Raw genomic sequence first — 23,438 nt, 5'->3', positions numbered from 1 at the left:
CCAGCAAAGCAATTATTCACTTTATCTATCATCCATATGATTTGAAGGAGTCATTTGTCTTTTGAGTTAAGGAATACTTAAGAGAATTTAAAGCAGTAAAAGCAGTGAACTTTTTAAGTCAAGGAAAAGTTTTCCAGACATTTTTACAATATTTGTATTTGGAGAAAATATGTCAGGCTAATCTCTAGTAACTTTGGTATTCCTTAAGGGCATTTTAATGTGGAAATGATATAATCCGTACTTAGTTTAAATTTATTTCTTCCTAAACTATGACTAGCATTGGTAGATTCAAAGTTCAAGATTATTTCAAGTTGGTTGAGGTGGCACACGCCTGTAATCCCAGCACCTGGGAGGCTGAGGCTGGAGAATCGCCACAAGATCAAGGCCAGCCTGGAGCTACATACTGACTTCAAGTCCAGCCTGGATTACCTAGCGAGACCCTGTGAGAAAAAAACAAACATAGTTATTTTAAGAAAAATTGAAAGCTCTTTGGCAGTGTTACAGTTTGAAAGATAATGGTCCAGAAAGTAAAGCAACAAACATATTTTTTTTCTTTTAAAAAAATTTTTATTTTTATTAGTGCATGTTTGTAAACATTCATAGGGGGAGTTGGTACATGTACATAACATATCTTACTTCTTTTTATGTCATCTCCTCTCCTTTCCCTCTCCCTCCATCTTTTGGTCTTGAGAAAAGAAAATAGAGCAACATTATACAAGCTACTTATTTTTCAAATTGATTTATGCCCCATGAACTGGATGGAATCCTTTATCCATAGTTTTTAGAATTTAGGTTGTCATTTGAAACACTGAAAACCTGGATTGTTAGAGAAGCAAAGGGTATTTTAACTTCACTGAGACCTGATTTTATTTTTACTTATTAATTATTTATTTTAAGCAATGGCAAAGCTTATTTGAAAGAATAAAAGTGAAGAGTGAGAGAGAAACTGGCTCATCAAAGTGAGCTTGGGCTGCTGAGTAAAAGAGGAAAAAGCAAGATAAAAGAACATCCTGGAGAAAGGGTGGGCTTTTGTTAGGAAAGCCACCATAGTCGAGTCCTGATTTTAGTTTTTGTGTGATTAGGTTGAAATAGTACTATTAATTAGTCTACCTTTCCATGAAAAACAGGAACTTAAAGCAATAACTGCTGGGTTTCTCCTACAGGTATTTCTGAAGAATATCGCTGGTCTGTGAAAATCTCTGTAATTCTGTATTACATGGGGTAGGTGAAGTTTGAGTTGAAAAGCTATAAAGGAAGTATAGTGAGATATTGTGGATAAAAGGCCTGCTTTGATGTAGTAGGGAGTCGAACCCCTTTCTCAGTCACATTAAGGAGTGCTGTGAAGATTTTACTAACTTCCAAATAATTTATCTCTTTTTAGAAATTGGCATAATCTACCACATATTCCAACTGTATTATATGAAGATTTTTTGACTTTTTTTTTGGCAGTCTTTAACCATTCTCCATTGATGATCAAATAATTCATTTATCAATAAAAGATTTTGTTAAGTCCTTAAGAAAATGCTCGGTAATCACAAAGTAACAACAAACTATGACTTGATTCTTTCTAGTATTGCATTCATTTTCCTATCTGTATCTCCTATTCCTCTCTACACGGTAGTGTCTTTAGCTTCTATCTTGATGTTTGCCTGTGTGAAGATGATCTAAATGAACCAAGAATAGAGCATTTAAATCAGTAAGGTATTAAGTATCTTCTGAGGGGTATTGTACAGTTTTTTTTTTTTTTACAGTTCTTATAAATTTGAAGAAAATGTATAGTTTTTCTCAGCTCTTTTTTTTTTTTTTGGTACCAAGGATTGAACTCTGGTCTTTGCGCTTGTGCAGCAGGCCGCGAAACCACTGAGCTAAATCCCTGGCCTGTTTTCTCAACTCAAAAGAAAAAGGCTGGAGCTTTTTGGGGGTTTTTTTGGAGCTTTTTGGTAGAGGTTCATTTTGTTGACAGTGAATGATGCCCAAAGAGATAATTAGCTTTAATCTCATTCATTGCACAGATTGACCAACTCTTGTTTCCCTTGTTATGTTAAATATTTTTCTTCTCAGTCATTACAGTTCTTCCCTTAGCACGACCTAGTAGGAAGATGGTGGTTTAGACTAATAATGGTGTCTGGGTGGACTAATAGCCATTGCAGTGTTCTTTTCTTACACAGCCTCAATTTTTGTTGAGCCAACTTCCTAGCTAAACACAGGGCAGTTCCCTAAACTAACATGTAACAAGGATGAGTATAGCAGCTCTTTAAAATGGAGAGACAGTAGAATAATCCCACTGTACGTTAGTAGGAAAACAGCTACACTTGTTTATTCATACAATTGAATGCTTATTCCCTAGTAAAAATGAATAACCTAAATCTATACTTACCATCTCCATACATGTCAATTTTTTTTTTTTTTAGTACCAGGGATCGAACTTGGGACCTTGTGCTTGGCAAGCAGGTGGCCAAACCACTGAGCCAAATCCCTGGCCCTTACATCTCAATAATGAGTGGGGAAAAACAAAACAAAACAAATAAGCTGGCAAAGGATATATACAGTAAGATACATTTATGTTTAGTATTAATGTAATTACATACTTTATTTGCTGATACATGTACTAATGGAAGTGCAAGAACCTATGTGGGAATTAGATATATTTTAGGAGTATTTCCTATTTTAGAGAGCTGAAGCATATATGAAAACATGCTAATATCTGTCAAAATTAGGTGATGAGTGTATGGATTTTGATTGATTTTTATACTTATGTATACCTAAAATAGTTTGTGAAGCAAACAGTTTGTAAAATTTGTAATCAGGTCTCTTTCCAATGTTTGGTTTATTTAGCTTTGTCGCTGAAAAGTAGTAGTGGGGCCAGGGATTTAGCTCAGTGGTTTCGCTGCCTGCTGCGCAAGCGCAAGGACCCGAATTCGATCCCTGGTACCAAAAGAAAAGAAAAGAAAACTAGTAGTAGAGTCTGGGACAGTAACTTGTCTCCCTGCTGTAAGAAAGGAAGCCAGTGTGGCTCCTCCAAGGAGAGCTGCACTGAAGAAAGGGGACAGACAGTTCTTGGTCAGTTTTACTTTGCAGTTTGACTCTGCTCCTGTGAAAATGCTTTCTTTAGGAAATGAAGAAAGATCCCTTTAGAAGGTTACAGTGCATGGAAAATGCTAGAAATTCTTGGGAAATACAAGCATATACTGATCATGATCATGTAGGGGAGCAAAGTGAATCATAATATCCCGAAAGTAATTTGGACATAGACCAACCCAGACAGAATTACCACAGATTTTATAAGGTCATTATCATTTTTTAAAAATTTAGATTAGCTCCATTAGTTATTTCCTTCTATTATTAGTGTCTGTTAATTTTATAAACTATAGGTTTCATTGCATCTATTTTGATCATATCCATCCCCTATTATCTCTTAAACTCCCCCTGCATTATTAATTATTAAACATGTTCTGATGGATACTGTAATTCTAGCAATTGAAATTCAGATTTCTAGGTACTACAACAATTTGTGCCTCTTACATGGCAGTATTACAGAATGTTCTGTGGGAATTTTAGTGATCCTGAAAAATGTGTCTCAAAAATAAGCAGTAGGGGGCTGGGGATTTAGCTCAGTGGTTCCCTCGCCTGCCTCACAAGTGCAAGGACCTGAGTTCGATCCCAGGTACCAAAAAAAAAAACAAAAATAGTAGGTATGAAAGGGAGCTAAATAGGCATTGCTGGGTGTTTATTGTACCATGTTTACAAATCTTCGGAGAAGAAGAGTGTACTTTTATTATTTTTATTTATTTATTTATTTATTTATTTATTTATTTATTTTTGGTACCGGGGATCGAACTCAGGTCGTTGCGCTTGCGTAGCAGGCGGCAAAACCACTGAGCTAAATCCCCAGCAAGAAGAGTGTACTTTTAGTAGGTGTTAGTATGGAATTAGCAAGCTGGAGAGAGAGAGGGACTATGGAGCCTTCCATCTCTCATAGCACCAAAAACTCTCCGTGTGAGAAGGAAAAAGATAGATCTTCCCTGGGTTGTCTAACATTTGTGATATGACATGAGAAAAATGTGTTCATAGTTATTATGAGAAGTCATTTTTCTTTGGTATTTGGTATTGATTTCTGTTACAGGCACTAGAATTCTTAAGTATTTGGGAGTCTCCAGACTAGAATTTAAGATTAAGGGTTATGTCCTCCAATCCAGTTCTCAGATGGTTACTATGGGTACAGAATATACCAGTGGATAAGCCATAGTTTCTGACCATCAGAAGTTTTTAACAAATCAAAGACTTAAGTGCATTATCCCTCAGTCACATAATGGTAAATAATTAGCTTTCTAGGCCAACATACTTCACGTATTCATTGAATTCATTGCTGCATTCCCCTACCCTGGTTCTAGATTTAAAGGCTGGTCAGCTTCTGTGGAATATCAAGCAATGCTCTCTGTGCACCCATTAAACCTGAGAGGGCTGGAATCTGGAATGACCTGAACTTTTCATGGTGGTTGGTTTGTCAAGGCTTCAGTGCAATTTTTCCTCAACTTTTGCTGCTTCAGTGGCAGGTTATCCAGAAAGCAGCAGTTGTTGGTATATATAGGTTATTTGTAAGTCAGATAGTTGAGTCCAGGGTTGCCTTAATCCATGTGTAAATATTAACAGCCTCTAGAAGCAAATATTTGTTAAGCGTTTACCCTGTGTAAAACACCAGACTCTCTTATTGTTTACTGCATTCACAGTATAAACTGGCTTATTACATTGTAATAAAATGTAACCATCTCAAACTTTAAGGAATTGCTAATGGCTGCATGAAATCTAGTAATTTTGTGTCCAAATCATTATTTACTCCATATCCAAATTCCTTTCAGGGCATTATGGTAGTCTGCCCCTTTTGGGCAATATAGGGAATTGAACCCAGGGCCTTTATACTAAGCTACATCCCAGTCTTTTTTTCAAATTTCTGAGACAAAGTCTCGCTAAGTCACCGGGTTGCCCAGGTTGGGCTCAAACTGGCTATCCTCCTGCCTCAGCCTCCCAGAGTGGTGGGATCACAGGAGTGTGCCATTACACCTGGCTAACTTTATTTGCCATTTCAACATTTTCCAAAAGAATCATCTCTAGTCCTTTACTTTTACCACCTTATATTCAGCTTATTCCAGTCTGGTTTTTACTCCCCAAACCAACCACTGAAATTGTGGTTAGGCTCAGCAGTGATACCTGTACTGGCAAATCTGGGTAGGCACATTCTGTTGTCATGTTTACAAGACTCTTGCTGCCTTGACCTAATTGGCTTCCTGCTTAAAATGATTTCTGCTTCGCTTGCATGGCCCACAACATACTCGTATTTTTTCTTTCTCTCAGACCCCTTTTTACCTCGATCATCTCTTCAAGGTCCCCATCCTGCCTCACCCCTAGGCACACATGCTCCTCACAGCCTTTCTTTCTGTTTACACATACTCCAGGGACAGGACCCATTCCTTTAACTTCAAATACCTGCCATCTGTTTTGCTAGGTTTCTATCAATAGCTGAGACCTGTCTTCTGAGCCACATGCCATACATTCAGCTGCTCGCCTGGTTACACAAGCTTGGATTTTTCACCGGCAGAAAACTTAACAACAAACACACACAAAACCTTACCTTACCAGAATCTTGCCCTTCTCCTGAGAATGTCGTCTACCTCCCTCTTATTTCAATAACTAGGACTACTGACACATACACTGGAACCCGGAACCCATCCTCTTAACCATTCTTCATCCCCCAGCTTAGGTCACCAGGTCCTAACTGTTCTGCCTCCAGAGTACTCTGTCATTTATTGTCTTTCTTCTCCAGCAAATTGGCAGGCTTGTATGAAATGAAAGAGTGCAGGCCTCTTTCTCTTTCCTCCTCCATATGAACCAAGTGAATTTGTAGACAGACAGTCTTTGCCAAATGAATTTGGATGCTGTATGTGAGTATGCTTGTCATGAGAGCACCCACAGAAGGTCTTGGAAGCTCTCCAAGGTGGAGGCAGTGTTGGAAGTACGGACATACAAGAGCTGAGTGTGGTGGTGCCTGCCTGTGGTCCCAACTGCCCAGGAGTTCAAGGGAAGCCAAGGCAATAAATATATCATAGTGAGACCCTGTATCCCTTTCAACCCCCCCAAAAGAAGTACATACTTCCTGTCAGTACCCCCATAATCATTAGCATTTCTGCAGCAAGACATAGGAGTACTTACACTACAGAGACAGACAAGATGAAGTTCTTTTTTTTGTACCAGTGATTGAACTCAGGACCTTGTGCTTGCAAGGCAGGTGGCAGAACCACTGAGCTAAATCCCTGGCCCTTTTTTTGTTTTGAGGCAGAGTCTCGCTTTGTAGGCCAGGCTGGCCCTGAACTCACTGTGTAGCCCAAGCTGGCCTCCAACTCTCGGTGATCCTCCTGCCTCCTCCTGCCTCCACCTCTGGGAGTGCTGGGATTATGAGTGTGTGCCACCAAAGCTGGCCATGATAAAGTTCTTCACATGAGGTCAGGTTAGGTTAGATTTGGCCACCAAAAAAAAGCTTAGTTTTCAGAGCTTTTTGGATTTTGGATTTCTGATTAAGGTAGTATAGAACTGTACATGGTTGATAGCTCTTTCGGTGTGCGTGTGTGTGTGTGTGTGTGTGTGTGTTTGAGACTGGGTCTTACTGTGTAGTCCAGATTGGCCTGGAAATTGCTATGTAGCCCAGGCTGGTGTTGAACTTGCCATCTTACAGCCTTCCAAGTTCTGGAATTACAAGCAGTCATCACCACACCAAGCCAGATTGTGGTGTTAAAACCATTCCTTCAACATATATAAACAACTCATTTGTTAAGTGAGGCAGGAGGAGGGTGTGTATGCAGTGGAATCTAAAAGTGGTGTCAAGGTTGGCCTTTAGTTTGAAAGGGCCATCTGAAAATTTACTTTTCATTGTGAAGGAGCTAATAATTTAAAGTACAGCATAGAGTGGTGTACTTCAAAGTGAATCTAGTTTTGCTTTTTGGTTTATTCATTTATTTATTTTTTCTGGTACTGGGGATCAAACTCTGGACCTTGTGCTTGCAAAGAAGGCAGCAGAACCACTGAGCTAAATCCCTGGCGCTTTTTGGTTTAGAAAACATAGAATTTAATAGCTAGAAGGAGGCCTTCTAGGGCCTCGCTAGAGCTAGGACCTAGTTTGCTTATTTTGTGAGATGCTGTTGATCTGTGGAGAGGCCAGGAAGGCCAGAGGACCTCTACATTTTCTTTCTTTTTTTTTAGTACCAGGGATTGAACTAGGGTCCTTGCGCTTGCGCAGCTGGCGGCGAATCCACTGAGCTAAATCCCCAGCCCAACCCCTACATTTTCTAACTCCAAGTAAGTGCTGGTTATACAGTACCACATAACTTCTTTATCGGAGCTAGTTAATATAAAACAGCTTCATATACTACAGGTGGAGGAAAGTTCCTATTAATAAAAGAAAAGCAGGGCCGGGGATTTAGCTCAGTGGTTCCTCCACCCGCCTCGCAAGTGCAAGGTCCTGAGTTCGATCCCCGGTACCAAAAAAAAAAAAAAAAAGAAAGAAAAGCAACAGTGTAAAACAAGGACCTTAAAGTTTGCCCATAAAGAAATAATCCCAGAGGAAACACCCTGATTAGGCAATTCTGTAACAATTTACAATGTAAAGTAATGAAAACGTAAAGAAGTTTAAATGTTATTTGAGGAGTTGAGGTAACTCTTACAGATTTTGTGAAGACACAGTCATAAAAATACTAGAAAACAAAATTTTTTTGGTTTACTTATTTTTCTGTATGAATACATAATTGAGAAAGAATGTTAGACTAAATGGAGCTGATAAATACCACCCTCATTTATTTTTATGAGAATATAATCTTGAGGGCCAGGGATTTAGCTCAGTGGTTTCGCCGCCTGCTACGCAAGCACAAGGACCCGAGTTCGATCCCCAGTACCAAAAAAAAAAAAATACAATCTTGTAAGCTTCCCACATTTACCAAAATATTCCTTTTTAGTCACGTTTTCTTAGCAGCCATTTCTTTCTCATTGTCCTGCTTGGGCTCCAGGCAGGCATGGTGTCTTGGCAGCTTTTCTTTGCCAGGACTTAGGACCTGACTTACACAACTTAAAAGAGAAAAGGGTTATTTTGGTTCATAGTTTCGGAAGTTTCAGTCCATAGTTGGCTGGCTCCAGGGCTGAAATATCATGACAGAAGGACTTGCCAGGAAAGCTGACCACATCATAGCATCCAGGAAGCAGAGTGAGAGGGACAGCCAGAGAGGAAGGGGCCAGGGACCAGGTAGAGCCTCCAGGGTCACACCCTGTGACTCAAAAGACACTCAGAAGTGTGTTGCACTAATCTAGGTTTTTTCAAGCTAATTGAATTGACAATCAGGATTAGCCATCATACATGTCTTCTTAGAAGTCTAACATATGAACTAGCATTTTAGCAAGGTGAAATAGGTTTATAAATATGTTAATAAAGAAAAATTCTATGCGATAGTACAGGAATTTTCTGTTGCTGCTATCACAAATTTTGCTGCAAGCTTGATGGCTTAAAAAGACACAAATATTTTTCCATAGAGTTGTAGGTTAGAAGTCTGATGCAGGTCTTGACTAAACCAAAATTGAGGTTTCTGCACGGCTGCTTTTTTTTTTTTAATCAAGCTACTGGAAAGAATTCTTTTCCTCTCCCTTTCCAGCCACTGGAAGCCACTCATATTGCTTAGCATACTGTATCATCTCCCATTTTCAAAGTCAGCCGTGTAGCAACTCTGACCCGACTTCTGCCATCACCTCTCTGTCTCTGACTCTCCCTCTGCTTCCCTCTCCCACTTTGAAGAACTCTTGTGATCATCTTGGCCCAACTGGATGACCAGGATAACCTTCCTAGTCAACTGAGAGTACCATGTCCATTCAGGAGAGTACATTCACTTAGGACTTGGACATCTTTGGGGACTGATATTCTACCTACCATATATAATCAGTAAAAAACAAGTTGCACCACAGTTTGTAGAGATTTTTTTTTTTGGTACCGGGGATCGAACTTGGGTTCTTCCGCTTGCGAGGCAGGCAGTGGAACCACTGAGCTAAATCCCCAGCCCCTGTAGAGTTTTAATTTGATTTGAGCTTTAAAAGAAATGAATGGTGGTGGTAAATAATATGGAGTATATATTTAACTTCAAGAAAATGATTGAAAAATGTGACACTAAGAATAAACAGTTGTTTTACTCACTTTACCAAAAGATTTTCAGCATTTTTGATTATCAGGTGATAGGACAGAGTTCACTGTACATCTGGTGAGTCTGTTGAGAGGAGTGAGGTGGGCTTGTGCACTTCCACCTCCTCCCAGAGGGGTTCGTTGAAATTTAATCAAGATCTCTGACAGATAAGCACAGATTAGATCTGGCTGCAGACTTACTGTACATCATGAGATATGTTTTAATAAAGCTAATTAATGCCACACACAATGCATAGTAGCACTTGAGTGTTGTATTCATTAAATTTATAACATTTATTTGATTCAAATGTATCTTTTGTTTACATAGTACTTATCCAGTTTTGTGTGTTTCCTTTTTTTTTTTGGTAGTGGGGATCAAACTCGGGACCTTGCTCTTTTGAGGCAGGCAGCAGAACCACTGAGCTAAATCGCCGGCTGTCATCCAGTTTTGAATGGTTCAGAATATTTCTAAAATAAGAATTAGGTAAAAAGTAATTTCCTCCTAATACACAGATGGGAAACAGTAAGAATTCACAGGCATCCTGGAGTAAACAGATGGACCTTAGGTCACTCCTGCTGGTATGGCGGATCACAGTGGCCTTGCATTGTCCGCTTGCAGAAAACCCACAAATTTGGCCTTACTTTTTTTGTTTGAGACATGGTATAGCCCAAACTGGCCTCAGACTCACCATGTAGCCTAGCAAGGCTGTAGCCTTGTGATACTCCTGCCTCAGCCTTGTGAGTGCTGAGATTATAGGTGTATACTACCATGCCAGTTTGGCCCCAGGTTTTTTCCTTTTTTTGAGACAGGGTCTGGCTGTGTAGTTCAGTCGGGCCTTCAACTCACTGTGGAGCCCATGCTGGCCTCAAACTCATGGCAATCCTCCTGTCTCAGCCTCCCAAGTGCTGGCAATATAGGTGTATGCCACCACGCCCGGCATGACCCCAATATTTTTATGGACCACACATGTAAGACTTCATTGCTTTCACTTTCATGAGTTTTGGTGACCTTAAAATTATAAAATTCTGAGCCAGGGATTTAGCTCAGTGGTTCCGCCGCCTGCCTTGCAAGCAGTAGGTCCCGAGTTCAATCCCCAGTACCACCCCTCAAAAAAAAAAAATTCTTTTTTTTTTTTTCTTTGATATTGGAGATCAAACTCAGGACCTTGCACTTGCACTTATGAGGCAGGCTTAGTGTCACTGAGATAAATCCCCTGCAAAAATGTAAAGTTCTGAGTTGAAATGCATTGATCATTTCTTCTGCTTCTTTATATTCTATCTCTTATTTTATTCAACATTTGAGTTTCTAAATTGGGCATGATGTTCGGTGTTTTTTATGCAGTTCTTTCCTTTGAATGGTGAATTTTAAAAGAGCTAATTTATTTAGTTTTTCTTAGTATTTTTTTGAGACAAGGTCTCATTGTATAGTCCAGGCTGATCTTGAACTCACTATGTAATCCAAGATGGCCTTGAACTTGTGGCAGTCCTCTTGCCTCAGCCTCCTGAGTGCTGGGATTATAGGTGTGCACCACCATGCCTGGCAAGGAAAAAAAAAAGAGCTAATTTAAAAATCAAACTTCTTCCAGCCTTGTGGATTATAAGGTATGCTAGTCTACTAGTCTTGAATTGAGACTGATTTGGAGAAAATATTGCTAGTTCCACTAAACAGAAAACTTTGTTTTAATGATGGAGTTTTTTGTGTATTACTGAAAAATATAAATTAAAATTACTTGAATCTGATCCATTACCACAGAAATTTTTAGGACAGTTTTCTCAGTTAACTGATACTTAATTCTTTATATATTTTGCAGTCATTTAAAAATTCCACTAATACGAATGTAATTTTTAAATTTAACACAATGATTTTCAGATTGAACTACATTATTTTTTTGTTTGTTTGTTTGTTTGGGTTTTTTTGGTACTGGTGATCTAACTCAGGACCTTGCGCTTTTGAGGCAGGCACCAGAACCACTGAGCTAAATCCCTGCCCCTACATTATTTATAATAAAATAAATTTATTGCCTCAACCAGTACAACCTAAACAGAGTTTGTCTTTTCTTCTTCAACATTACATTTGATGATCAGAAGGCATTTTTATAAGCTCAGTGGGAAGGCTCAGTCTAGGTATTTGACTTCAGCAGGCAGAACATGAAATAGTTTAGTTTCACTGCATATTTATTGTTGAGTGAATGTACACTTGTTAGAGGGCTGGCTGCCTCCCCCCAGCTTCTCTAATCTGAGAGGATAAAAGCAAAACATTCTTTTATTGCCCTTTGTGTTTACCCTGTGTTTTCCCATTTAGGTCTTGATAACCCTTTTGCAAAGAGGAAATAAGTTGGTGATGGGGTACACCCACTGACCAATGGACTCAAAGAAGAGAAGGTAAAATCATTTCTGGCATTCTAGGAAAACACAATAAATAGTTCCAAATGGGTATAATAATTCTTTCTTTTTTTTCTTGGTACCGGGGATCAAACTCAGGACCTTGCGCTTGCCAGGCAGGCAGTGGAACCACTGAGCTAAATCCTTGGCCCCGGGTATAATATTTCTTCAGTTTAATTTTCTTGTTGATAGATGTTAAATAGGAACACACAGTAACATTTGTAGTTGTTTGATAAAGAAAAATATTGAAGCTGATTACTGATAAGCTTCAATGCCAGTTTCTTACATTTATAAATGTACTGATTTTATTTCATTATTTTAAAACTCTTGTAGACAACTTTCATAAAGTTAAGGTTTTCAGAAGGAAGCTTACTAATTATCATCTTCTATCCTTAGAAAATTAGTCATGGGCTAGGTGTGGTGGCGCAGACCTGTAATCCCAGCATTGGGGAAGCTAAGGTAGGAGGAACGCTGTGAGTTCAAGCCCAGCCTGGACTACATAGGGAGACCTTGTCCCAAAAGAATAACAACAAAGAAAACCAAAACCAAAAAAAAATAGTCGTGGGAGATACTTAAAATGAAGGTTAACTTCATGGTTGCTCTTCCAAAAAAGTATGGATATGCCCAATTCTAATTTAAGAGAACATTGCTTAGCTGAACACGGTGGCACATGCATGTAATCCCAGCACTCGGGGAGCTGAGGCAGGATTGCTACACGTGGCCTACATAGTAAGTTCAAGGCCAGCCTGAACTACATAGTGAGACCCTGTCTCAAAACCCTCCTCTCCCAAAGAAATTGCTAGGTATTCAAAAATTTTCTGTGCCTCTAGAACTTTAGCATCTGTGTTTAGAAAGAAAGAAAATGAAAGGGCCAGGGATTTAGCTCAGTGGTTCTGCCACCTGCTCTGCAAGTGCAAGGACCTGAGTTCTATCCCTGGTACCAAAAAAAAAAAAGAAAGAAAAATAGACACACACATACACCCCATCAGTGTGACATGAAGGAAAACTTTGTAAAGGAACCACAGAAATATTGTGTCTCTGTGACTGGAGATTGAATCTAGGTAGTTCTGAGCTATATTCCCCTGCCCTTTTAATATTTTTTTCTTTGAGATAAAGTCTTGCTTAATTACCTGAGCTGGTCTTGAACTTCTGATCTTCCCTCAGCTTCCTGAGTAGCTAGGATTACTGGCATGTGCTGCCATGTCTGGGCAGAATATCTTAATGTGTCTTTTTCTCTCTCTTACATCTTTGTTTTTCATGATACTAAGGATTGAACCCAAGGCCTCCACATTTAGCTACATCCCTAGCCTTTTTTATATGCTTTATTTTGAGACAGAGTCTCACTAAGGTATTAAATTATCTCAGCTGCCCTGGACCCTTAGCCTCCCAGAGTGCTGGGATTACAGGGGATTAGAACCATGCCAGTTTAATGTGCCCTTTTCTTAGAAGGGAAATAATTTAGGTAATGATCTTTTTTTTTTTTTTTTGAGACAGGGTCTTGCTATGCAGTTCAGGCTGGCTTTGAACTCACTATGTAGTGCAGGCTGGCATCAAACTCACAGTGATCCTCCTGCCTCAGCCTCGTGAGTGCTGGGATTACAGGCATGTGCCACCGTGCCCAGTTTATGATCACTATTATGCAGCTGTTTCATTTGTATTTTTTGTTTTTTGTTTGATTGGTTGGATGTTTTGTTTTGTTTTGTTTTGTTGGTATCAGGGATTGAACTCAGGACCTTGTGCTTGCCACATCCCTGGCCTTAGTTTGCATTCTTTTATTTTATTTTTTTTGTACCGGGCATCAAACTCAGGGCCTTGCGCTTGGGAGCAGAAACCACTGAGCTAAATCCCCGCCCCTAGTTTGCATTCTTTGAACTAAAGCCATTGGATGGATGGAATTTGTCTAGAACATGAGTAAAACATGAAGTACATATTACAAATTTAATTCTTAAATCTTAAGTAATGGAAAGTAGTATAGAAGTTCCTCAGAAAACTAGAAAAAGAGCTGTATATGATCCAGCAATCTCACTATGGGGTATATAGCCAAAGGAAAGGACATTAGTGTGTAGAAGAGATAACTGCACTCCTAGGGTTTTTGTTTGTTTGTTTGTTTGTTTGAGACAGGGTCTCACTATGTAGTTCAGGCTGACCTTGAACTCTCCTTAGTCAAGGCTGGTTTTGAATTCACAGTGATCCTCCTGCTTCAAGGCCTTCCAAGTGCTGGGATTACAGGTGTGCCACCACCATGCCGGACACTCCTAGGATTATTGAAGCCCTATTCACAATAGCCAGGATCAACCTAGGTGTCCACTGATTAATGAATGGGTAAAGAAAACGTGGTATATGTGCACAGTGGGACATATTCAGCCATAAAGAAGAATGAAGTCCTGTCATTTGTAGCAACATGGATGGAACCAGAGGACATTTTGTTAAGTGAAATACACAGGAAGACAACATATTTACAAGTTCTCACATGTGTGGTAACTAAAGTGTTGGTCTCATAGAAGTAGAGAGTAGAATAGTGGTTGCCAGAGGAGGGAAGAGTGAGCTTGAAGGCCAGTGTGAAGAGAAAAGCTAACAGGTGTGAGGTGCAGTTACAGCTGGGTAGGGAAGGGCATCTTAAATCACCTGTAGCCCAGGAGGGTAATGTGAATGGCAACAACTGATTATGTCTTTGAAAACAGCTTTTGTCGGATTTTAAATACTCCCAACAAAACCAAATAGTAAATAATGGAAGTGATAACTTAGGCTCTTCACCCTGATTTGTTCATCTGATAATTACACATTGTATAAATGTATTGAAGTATACACTGTAATCCATAAATATGTACAATTATATCTCTGTTACGTAAAAAATATTTTAAATTACAGTTATAAATTTAAACTCAGTTTAAAGTGAAACAATTCTTTCCTCATATCTTTCTCATCCAATAATCTACCAATAATAAACTAAAATTTTAAAATAAAGACTTCAACTTGAAGTATGTTATAATTTTAGTATTTCAAAAAGGTGTTACTGATGAGAGAAATTAGTAACTTGAAACTGAAGGCTGCCAAATTATAAAACTTCCAAAAATAGCCCAGGTTTTATAGAGAGAAGTAACATGTGATTTAGATCATCCTACAAGCTTTTATATAAGTAGGTGTTTCATCTTGGCTGCTGTGTCTTAACCAAAGCATAAAGTAGGTGCTAATTAAGCTTCTGATCTAGTCATTTATCTGCTTCTAAATAGTACAGCCTCATGAAAATTATTGAGGACAAAAGATACAGCTCTGAATTACTGAAAGAATTAAGTGTTTTTTGATGTTTTGTTTTGTTTTTTAATGTTTGTAGCTCAGCAGAGGCAGAAGGATCCAAAGAAAGAGGCCTGGTCCATATCTGGCAGGCAGGATCCTTTTCCATAACACCAGAGAGGTTGGCGGGCTGGGGAGGAAAGACTGTTGTTCAGGCAGCCCTAGGAGTGAAGCATGGCGTTCTCCTGACTGAAGGTATGGAAAACGGGGGTGTAACGAATGCTGACGGAAATGCTCATAAATGCCTAGTGTGCGAGGTTGGGTGAGAGAGCTACTGGTCACTGCGGTTTACTTTTTAAAAAGGTTTCCTGGGGCCAGGGATGTAGCTCAGTGGTTCCGCCGCCTGCCTCGCAAGCGCAAGGTCCCGAGTTCGATCTCCAGTACCAAAAAAAAAAATGTAAACTACATTTAATACTTACCTTGGGCTTCAAAATATATAATTCTCAAGTAGAATTTTGTTATTATTTTCAATAAAATATTCAGGATATCATTAGTAAGCTATTTACAGGAAACCCTTCATAAACAAGATACCTTTTAAATCTGGAATTAAATCTACAAAGCTAGGACAACTGGGGGGAAACTTCAGAAATACATAAATAGCCTATAGTGTTCACGTTTCAGCAGCACTCTGGTGTTGTGTCAAAGTGGACAGACCTCATCTTGGCTGGGGAGGATGTAGCTCACCAGATGGCTGGGAGAGAACCTGTGCCTGGCAGCTCAAGGGTGCTGACCAAGTGCTAGAAATTGTCTAGTTTCCTGGTCTCTGTTGAGTTTGACTAGTGTCTCATGCAGTCAGGGGCAAAAAGGTGGGGGAATCTAAGTATCTTTCTCTTTTTTTGGTCAGTACTGCTATTGCTAGTGAAATAATCAATTGGAAGAGTTAGTATGCGGTTAGAAATATATTGTTGTTCATTTTTGTTTTTGTTTTTAGACAGGGTCTCACTGTGTGGTTCAGGCTGTCCTTGAACTCACTATGTAGTCCAGGCTGGCCTTCAACTCATGGCAGTCCTCCTGCCTCAGCCTCCTGAGTGCTGAGATTACAGGCATGCATCACCACATCCAGCTACTGTTTTGTCTTTGAGTGGTTGGAATCTGTTTCTGGTAGCCTATAACATGAGCCATTAGTAGTAGATCTATACTAGGAATGTGTAGGGTAAGGCCAGAGAGAGCAATACCCTTCATTTAAAAGTATTTGTACTTCTGCAATTTTAAAATTCTGACTACAGTATTGATTGTTAAATGAGCCAAAATGTTGCTTTTGAAAAAAAATATTTAATTTTGTTTTATTGAATCTAGAGAAGACTGTAGTTTAATGATATAATTTCTGGTTAATTTACAAATCCTCTCCTTTTCCTTTTCTTTTTTTTAAACTTTCAGATGGTGAAGTCTACAGCTTTGGGAGCCTTCCCTGGAAGAGCGAGCCTGTGGAAGTTTGTCCAGCCAGCCCTGTCCTAGAAAATGCCTTGGCTGGGCATCACGTGGTCACAGTGGCAACAGGGAGTTTCCACAGTGGAGCAGTGACGGAAGGTGGGGCAGTGTACATGTGGGGTGAGAACTCTGCAGGCCAGTGTGCAGTCGCCAACCAGCAGCATGTGCCGGAACCGAGCCCTGTCAGCATCTCTGATTCTGAGACCAGCCCTTTGATGGCAGTCAGGATTTTACAGTTGGCATGTGGTGAGGAGCACACCCTGGCACTGTCAATAAGCAGAGAGATTTGGGCATGGGGTACTGGCTGTCAGCTGGGTCTCATCACCACCACCTTCCCAGTGACAAAACCGCAAAAGGTAGAACATCTTGCTGGGCGTGTGGTGCTGCAGGTGGCCTGTGGTGCTTTCCACAGCCTGGCCCTCGTGCAGTGCCTCCCTTCCCAGGATCTGAAGCCAGTCCCCGAAAGATGCAGCCAGTGCAGCCAGCTCCTCATTACAATGACTGACAAAGAAGACCACGTGATTATATCAGACAGCCACTGTTGCCCGTTAGGGGTGACACTGACAGAGGCCCAGGCAGAAAGCCGCACCAGCACTGTCATCAGCCCCTCCACCGAGCCCCTCGATAGCCAGGGAGGAGTGTTTGAAAACACTGTTGTGGAAGCTGGCCTGCCCACTGCCCCTGACCTGCATATGGGGTGTTCTCAGATCACAAGTGGCGATGCCATTTCCTGCCAACAGAACGTCTTGGGAACGGCTGAAGTTGGTTCTGAGAGAGGCGCACTGCCATGTCCCGACACCCAGGCGCTACATGAACACTTGGAGGAACTGTCTGATCACTCAGTCAGGGAGGACTCTGAGAGCTGTGAGAAGCCAGTGCCATCTCAGGTATCTGCTGTATATTTTGTAATGTAAAGAAAGGTATTTCTGGAGTTGAACTGTGAGTTTTCCTTTAGTAACTTTGAAATGCTTAACGCTTGATAGTATTTTTTTATTTTCTAAGTTTGAGTATACTGTTTATGAGTCAAGCCTAGATGAGAAAAAACCTGTATTTCAAAATCATAATTTATGTTCAACTTCTGGCCCTATGTGACATTGAAAGATGTCATACTGTGCTTGTTTTAAAAGTTGCAAAATCCCTTTTCTTTTTCTTGCTTGTGTTTTTTCACTTGAGTATGGTCTCAAGATGCATCCATTTAGCTAGAAACATCTCAAGCTTATCCTTTATGACAGTATTACTCTATTGTATAAAAAAACCACAAGGTCTTTATCTATTTATTAGCTGATGGGCATTTGGGCAGTTTCCAAGATTTAGCTATTACAAACTGTGCTGCTATAAACATGAGTGTGTATATGTCGCTGTGGTATGATGTACTTGATTCTTTTGGGAAGTTACAAAACGGGAATAGCTGGGTAGAATGGAAACCTCTAGTTTTAGTTTTTTGAGGAATCTCCACACTGATCTCCAGAGTGGTTGTACCAGTCCACACTCCCACCAGCAATGGAGAAGGATTCCTTTTTCTCCAGAGCCCCACCAGCATTTGTTATTGGTTGATTTCCTGATGATAGCCATTCTTTCTGGAGTGAGTTAGAATCTCAGTGTTTTTTAATTTGCATCTCCTGAATGACCAGTGATGTTGAACATTTTTTAATATATTTATTTGCTATTTCTACTTCTTCATCTGAGAAGTGCCTGTTCATATCAGATGCCCATTTTTGGGTTGGATCTTTAGATTTGTGAGGGTCTGGGTTTTTTTTAGTTCTTTATATATTCTAGATATTAGTCCTTTGTTTGAGGAACAGGTGGCAAAAATTTTTTCCCAGTCTGACTTGTCTCTTCACTCTGTTGGTGGTTTCTCTTGCTGTGGAAGTTTTTTAATAAGATGAGATCATAGTTGTTGGTTGTGATAATTCCTGTGTGATCAAGATTTTGTTCATAAAACTCCAGTGTCTTCAGAAGTTCTACTTATCCTATCTTCCAGCAGATTTAGCGTTTCTGATTTAATACTTAGATCTTTGATCCTTTTTTTTTCCTTCTTTGGTACTGGGGATTGAACTCAGGACCTTGTGCTTTTGAGGCAGGCAGTGGCACCACTGAGCTAAATCCCCGGCCCTCTTTGATCCATTTTGATTTCAGTTTAGCACATGGTGAAAGATATGGGTCTAGTTTTTTGTTTTGGGGGGTTTTTTTTTGATACCGGGGGTCGAACTCGGGTCCTTGTGATGGCAGGGCAGGTGGTGGAACCACTGAGCTATATCCCCGGCCCTGGGTCTAGTTTTAATCTTCAGCATGTGGAAAGCCAGTTTTTCCAGCACTGTTTATTAAAAAAGAGGCTATCTTTCTTCCAGTGAAGGTATTTGGCTCCATTGTCAAAGAAAAGGTGGCTCAGTATGTTTGGAGTTGTTTCTGCATCTTCTAATCTGTTCCACTGATACTCAGGTCTGTGTTTTTGCCATGCTGTTTTTATCACAATAGCTTTGTAGTATAATTTCAAGTCAGAGATTGTGATGCCCCTGCCTTGCCTTTGTTGCCCAGAATTGCTTTTGCTATTCTAGATCTCTTCCGGTTCCAAATGAATGTTAGGATTGTTCTCTCTAATTCTGTGAGATATGCTCTCAATATTTTGATTGGGATTGCATTAAATCTGTATAACAGTTTTGGAAGTATGGCCATTTTCACTATATTGGGTCTTCCTACCCAAGAACAAGGGATGTCTTTCCATTTTCTGATACCCTCCTCGATCTCCTTTTTCAGAGTACTGAAGTTTTGAATGTAAAGGTCTTTTACTTCCTTGGCTAGATTGATTCCTAGGTTTTTCATTTTTTTGGATAGTATTGTGAAAGGTGTTGTTTCCCTACTTTCTCTCTCAGTGAGTTTGTTATTTTTGTACAGGAATGCTATTGAATTTTCAGTATTGACTTTGTTTCCAGCTATGCTGCTGAATCCAGTTATTAAATCTAGAAGTCTTTTAGTGGCGTTTTTGAGGTCTTCTATGTAGAGTATCATGTCATTGACAAATAAGGATAATTTAACTTCTTCCTTTGCTGTTCTTAATCCTGTTATTTCTTTCTCTTGTCTAAATGCTCTGGCTAATGTTTCGAGAACTATATTGAATAAGAGTGGTGACAGTGGACATCCTTGTCTTGTTCCTGATTTTAGAGTGAGAGCTTTCAGGTTTTGTCCATTTAGTAGGATGTTGGTTTGTCATAGATGGCTTTTTATCAGGTTGAAATAAAGACCATCTATTCCAGTTTTCTGTAGGATTTTTATCATGAGTGGATGTTGGAATTTATCAAATGCCATTTCTGAATTTATTGAGATGATCATACAGTTTTTGTCCTTGGCTCTGTTAATATACTGAATTACACTTATTGATTTGTGTATGTTGAACCATCCCTTCATCCCTGGGATGAATCCTGCTTGGTCATGGCATTGCTAGTGTTTTTCTCCGTGGCTCAGTTACTAAATTTTGTTGGGCTCTAAGTAGGTTAATATAATAAAACCATATACAGTATTCACAAAGATTTCTGATCTATATTTAGACCTTCTTCAGCTTCTGGAAAGTTCCTTCTTCAGCACAGAGTAGTGGGTAGCAGATCATTCAGTTGTAAGTACGTGTAAAGAAACTTAGAAACATTTTGTGGGTTTTTTTTTTTTCCAGTTATACCTGTGGTCCATACTGGACTTTATTTATTTATTTTTTGGTATCGAGGATCAAACTCAGGTCCTTGCGCTTCAGAGGCAGGTGCCAGAACCACTGAGCTAAATCCTCGGCCCAATACTGGACTTTATTTGAAAGGACAGTTAATATTTTCTCTGTTTTTTAAAACTACTTTTTGTATCCTTTTAAAAATTTTTTTCATGGTGTTGGGGCTCAAACCCAGGGCTTGTTTGTGTCAGAAAAGTGCTCAGCTATGAAGTTGCATCCCTAGCTCTAAATTATTCTCATTTTGAAAACTTGTGGTAAAATAGACAAAGGCTATTCACCAGTAGCATGCAGTAAAACAAATTTACTTAATCATTTCTGAAGGATAATTTCTGCTTTTCACTCGTGACATAGCCTTTTGATTTTACTTTTATCAAAAGAATAAATTAGGAAAACTAAGCAGAAACACCTAATCATAACAGAGCAGTCCCATGGTACTTTTTTCAGGCTTTGAAGCCACGTAGCTCTTGGTTCTTCATTCTGTTCACTCTGTCAGAGTGAGAACATGGAAGTATTTTTAGAAATGGTCTTCATTTCACAGACTATGTGCTGAATCTCATCGATATTTGATTTTTAATTAAGAATAAGATGATTATGCCTTACAGGCTTAAGGTCCTGGGTTTGATCCAGCACTGCAAAGAAAGAAAGATAATACAAAAATCTAAACAAGACAAAAGTAGTACTTCAATGAGAATGTATGTAAAAGTTTTGTAGACTATACATGCTTATAAAAAAGTGTGTTAAAAAGTCATTCTTCTGATTTATTAAAGTTAAAAGTTTCTTATATACAGTTTATTGGATTGATAAATTACTGTCATTGAAATTGCATTTTCCTTTGGACTTACTTGTTAAATATTTAAAGTTCTTGTTATTTATGCTAGTTTTGGCAGTGTATGTTTCTATAACATTTAATTCAGTCTTTGTAAATAGCATTTCAATTATATAGCCAACTCCTGAGGACTTTATGTGGTTTAGGATATTAATTCTCTCTGGTTTCAATTATGTCTTTAATCAAAATTGGTGGTCATGTCTTTTTTGTTTTGTTTTTATTTATACACTGAATTAAGTACAGTTAAATAGACTCAAAACAATACTTAAAGGTTTATATAATGTAAAATTTTGTAACCTAATGGTAAGAACTCCTTAAAATAATTACCTCAAAAACAGTTATAGCTTCTGTTATGAGCCTTCATAAACAAAGAAAAGAAATAGTAATGTTAGTTCTGAATAAGTTATGAGAACTGTATCACAAAAAATGGTCATTGTATTTATCTTTAGTTTTACATGATTTTGTTTTGTTGACTGTTTAACTGCAGACTACTCATTTACACAGAAATAGCTCTTCTGAATTTAAAATTAAATTCAACAAAATGTATGGAATACCTGCTATGTGTTAGACTCTGTACTAGGTATCAGTAAGTATTTCCTTTAAGAAAATCTGCCTGGGCAGGGTGGTGCCTATAATCTCAACTACTCTAGAGGCTGAGAGAAGGCTTGCCAGTTCAGGGCAACCTGGGCAACTTTGTGAAACCGAGTCTCAGAATAAAAAGGGCTAGGGATGTAGCTCAGTGGTAGAGTGTTCTTCAGTTTGACCTCCAGTACCAGAGGAAGAAAGGAAATCAGAAGCAAGTGTTAAAAACAAATGTCGGTTTGTTTATTTGCTTGCTTGTTTGTTTTCGGGTGCTAAGGACTGAACCTAGGACCCTGTGCCATACTAAGTATAAGCTCTACCCTGAGCTACAGGCCTCACACCCCCCGGTTTGGTTTTTATTTTTTTAGTTTTTTGAGACAGTCTCGCTATGCAGTTCAGGCTGGCCTTGAACTCACTATGTACCTCAGGCTGGCTTTGAACTCAAGATCCTTCTGCCTCAGCCTCCCGAGTGCTGGGATTACAGGTATGGGATTACAGATATTCACCACTATGCCTGGCTGGTTTGGTTTTTAATTCAGGACAAATTAAGGAATATATGTGTAACCTTCAGGGTCTTTGGGTAGAATAAAAAGCAAATTTTTGGGCCAGGGATTTAGCTCAGTGGCACCACACCTACCTCGGAAGCACAAGGTCCTGAGTTTGATCCCGGGCACCAAAAAAAAATAGTCAGGGTGGGGGGATGGACTGGGGATATAGCTCAGGGCAAAGGCCCTAGGTTCCATGGCCAGTACCACAAAAAATGAAAAATAAAAAGCAAATTTTTCATTGTAAATATGCTTACATGCCAGAAACTGTTTTTTGTTCATTAGGTATATTTAATGACTTAAAAAAAATAAACAGTGCTGTTTGTTAGCTTAAATTTCAGGGGTTTTTTTCTTTCTAGTTACAGAAGATCCCTGCTGTTAGCTGATATTTCAAATTATTTTTCACTAAGGTATTAGGAAACTTCATTTTGATTGTCTTGGTGTTTTTGGTTTTGGTTTTGGTTTTTTTTTGGACGGGGCTCAAACTCGGAACCTTGCTCTTGTGAGGCAGGCAGGCTCTTGACGTTCTAATATATCTTTGCTTCCTGCAGTTTAATTATTAACCTATCACATTTTCCCCCTGTGGTAATGAGAGCAAAGGTAACTTTCAGCCTGTCTAGCTCCTGGGTCATGGAGAATAATTCATTGATAAAACAGCAGACACTGGAATCTTAACAAAATGTGAGAGACAATAGGTCAGAAGTATATCTTATTTTTCAGCTATCCTGTGTCTAAATTTCTGTTCACAAAACAGTTTAGGAAAAGCCCCTTTTCTTAAGTTCTTTTTTTTTTCCTGCCATTTCTTAGTAGCAACCAATGTAAATTCTCGAGAGAGTTCAGTAGTAAAGGTTGGATTTTTATAAATCTTGTACCCAGGCTGCTGCAGTGCATCTTGTATTAAAGCCAGTATTTTTTGTTAGTTCACCTTTGCTCCCCCGCTTCTTGTCCTTAATTTTATTTATGTTTGTTTTATTTTTTGTTTTGTTTTGTTTTGTTTTTAAGACAGGGTCTTGCTATGTAGTTCAAGCTATCAGGCTACCCTTGAACGCACTGTGTAGCCCAGGCTGGCCTTGAACTGGTAGCAGTCCTCCTTCAGCCTCTGGAGTGCTGGGATTACAGGCGTGCACTGCCATGCCTGGCTTGTTTTCTTTTTTTTAAATTGTCCTTAATTTTATAAGAGAAGGTGGAACTTACTTTTTTTGTTTATTTGTTTGTTTGTTTTTGGTACAGGTCCTCGGCTTACACAGCAGGCAGCGAAACCACTGAGCTAAATCCCCAGCCCTTGTTTTGTTTTTTTGAGACAGGGTCTTACTTTATAGTTCAGGGTGGGCTTGAACTCACTATGTAGCACTAACCTTGAATGCACAGTGATCCTCCTGCCTCTACCTCCTAAGTGGAACTTACTTTTAAGTGCTATGGAAAAACAACACAGAAACAAAACGAAGTGCCTTTGCTAAGGAACTCTGCTTTGAG

At 39.2% G+C, this 23,438-nt stretch overlaps 1 protein-coding gene across 16 annotated transcripts in view; it reads left to right on the top strand.

Annotated features, from left to right (window-relative positions):
• The window catches only part of Als2 (alsin Rho guanine nucleotide exchange factor ALS2), a 96,541-nt gene that overhangs the window by 1,091 nt on the left and 72,012 nt on the right, over positions 1–23,438 (top strand). For 8 of the 16 annotated variants that reach the window (XM_004872278.4, XM_004872277.4, XM_004872275.4 and 5 more), the window contains 3 exons: positions 11,505–11,584; positions 14,916–15,070; positions 16,253–17,190. In XM_004872278.4, the coding sequence (XP_004872335.2) occupies positions 11,565–11,584; positions 14,916–15,070; positions 16,253–17,190 (1,113 nt within the window). In that variant the 5' untranslated portion in view covers positions 11,505–11,564. Of the gene's footprint in view, positions 1–1,163; positions 1,222–2,411; positions 2,549–9,571; positions 9,687–11,504; positions 11,585–14,915; positions 15,071–16,252; positions 17,191–23,438 lie in introns of all 16 variants that reach the window. The other 8 variants (XM_087200393.1, XM_087200388.1, XM_087200390.1 and 5 more) reach the window with 7 other exon arrangements.

Source organism: Heterocephalus glaber, unplaced genomic scaffold (genome assembly GCF_053883595.1).
Source record: "Heterocephalus glaber isolate CG9 unplaced genomic scaffold, H.glaber_assembly_v1.0 deba00001743, whole genome shotgun sequence".
Taxonomy (NCBI): domain Eukaryota; kingdom Metazoa; phylum Chordata; class Mammalia; order Rodentia; family Bathyergidae; genus Heterocephalus; species Heterocephalus glaber.
Note: the sequence above shows the minus strand (reverse complement) of the source record. Positions and strands in the feature narration are given on the sequence as shown.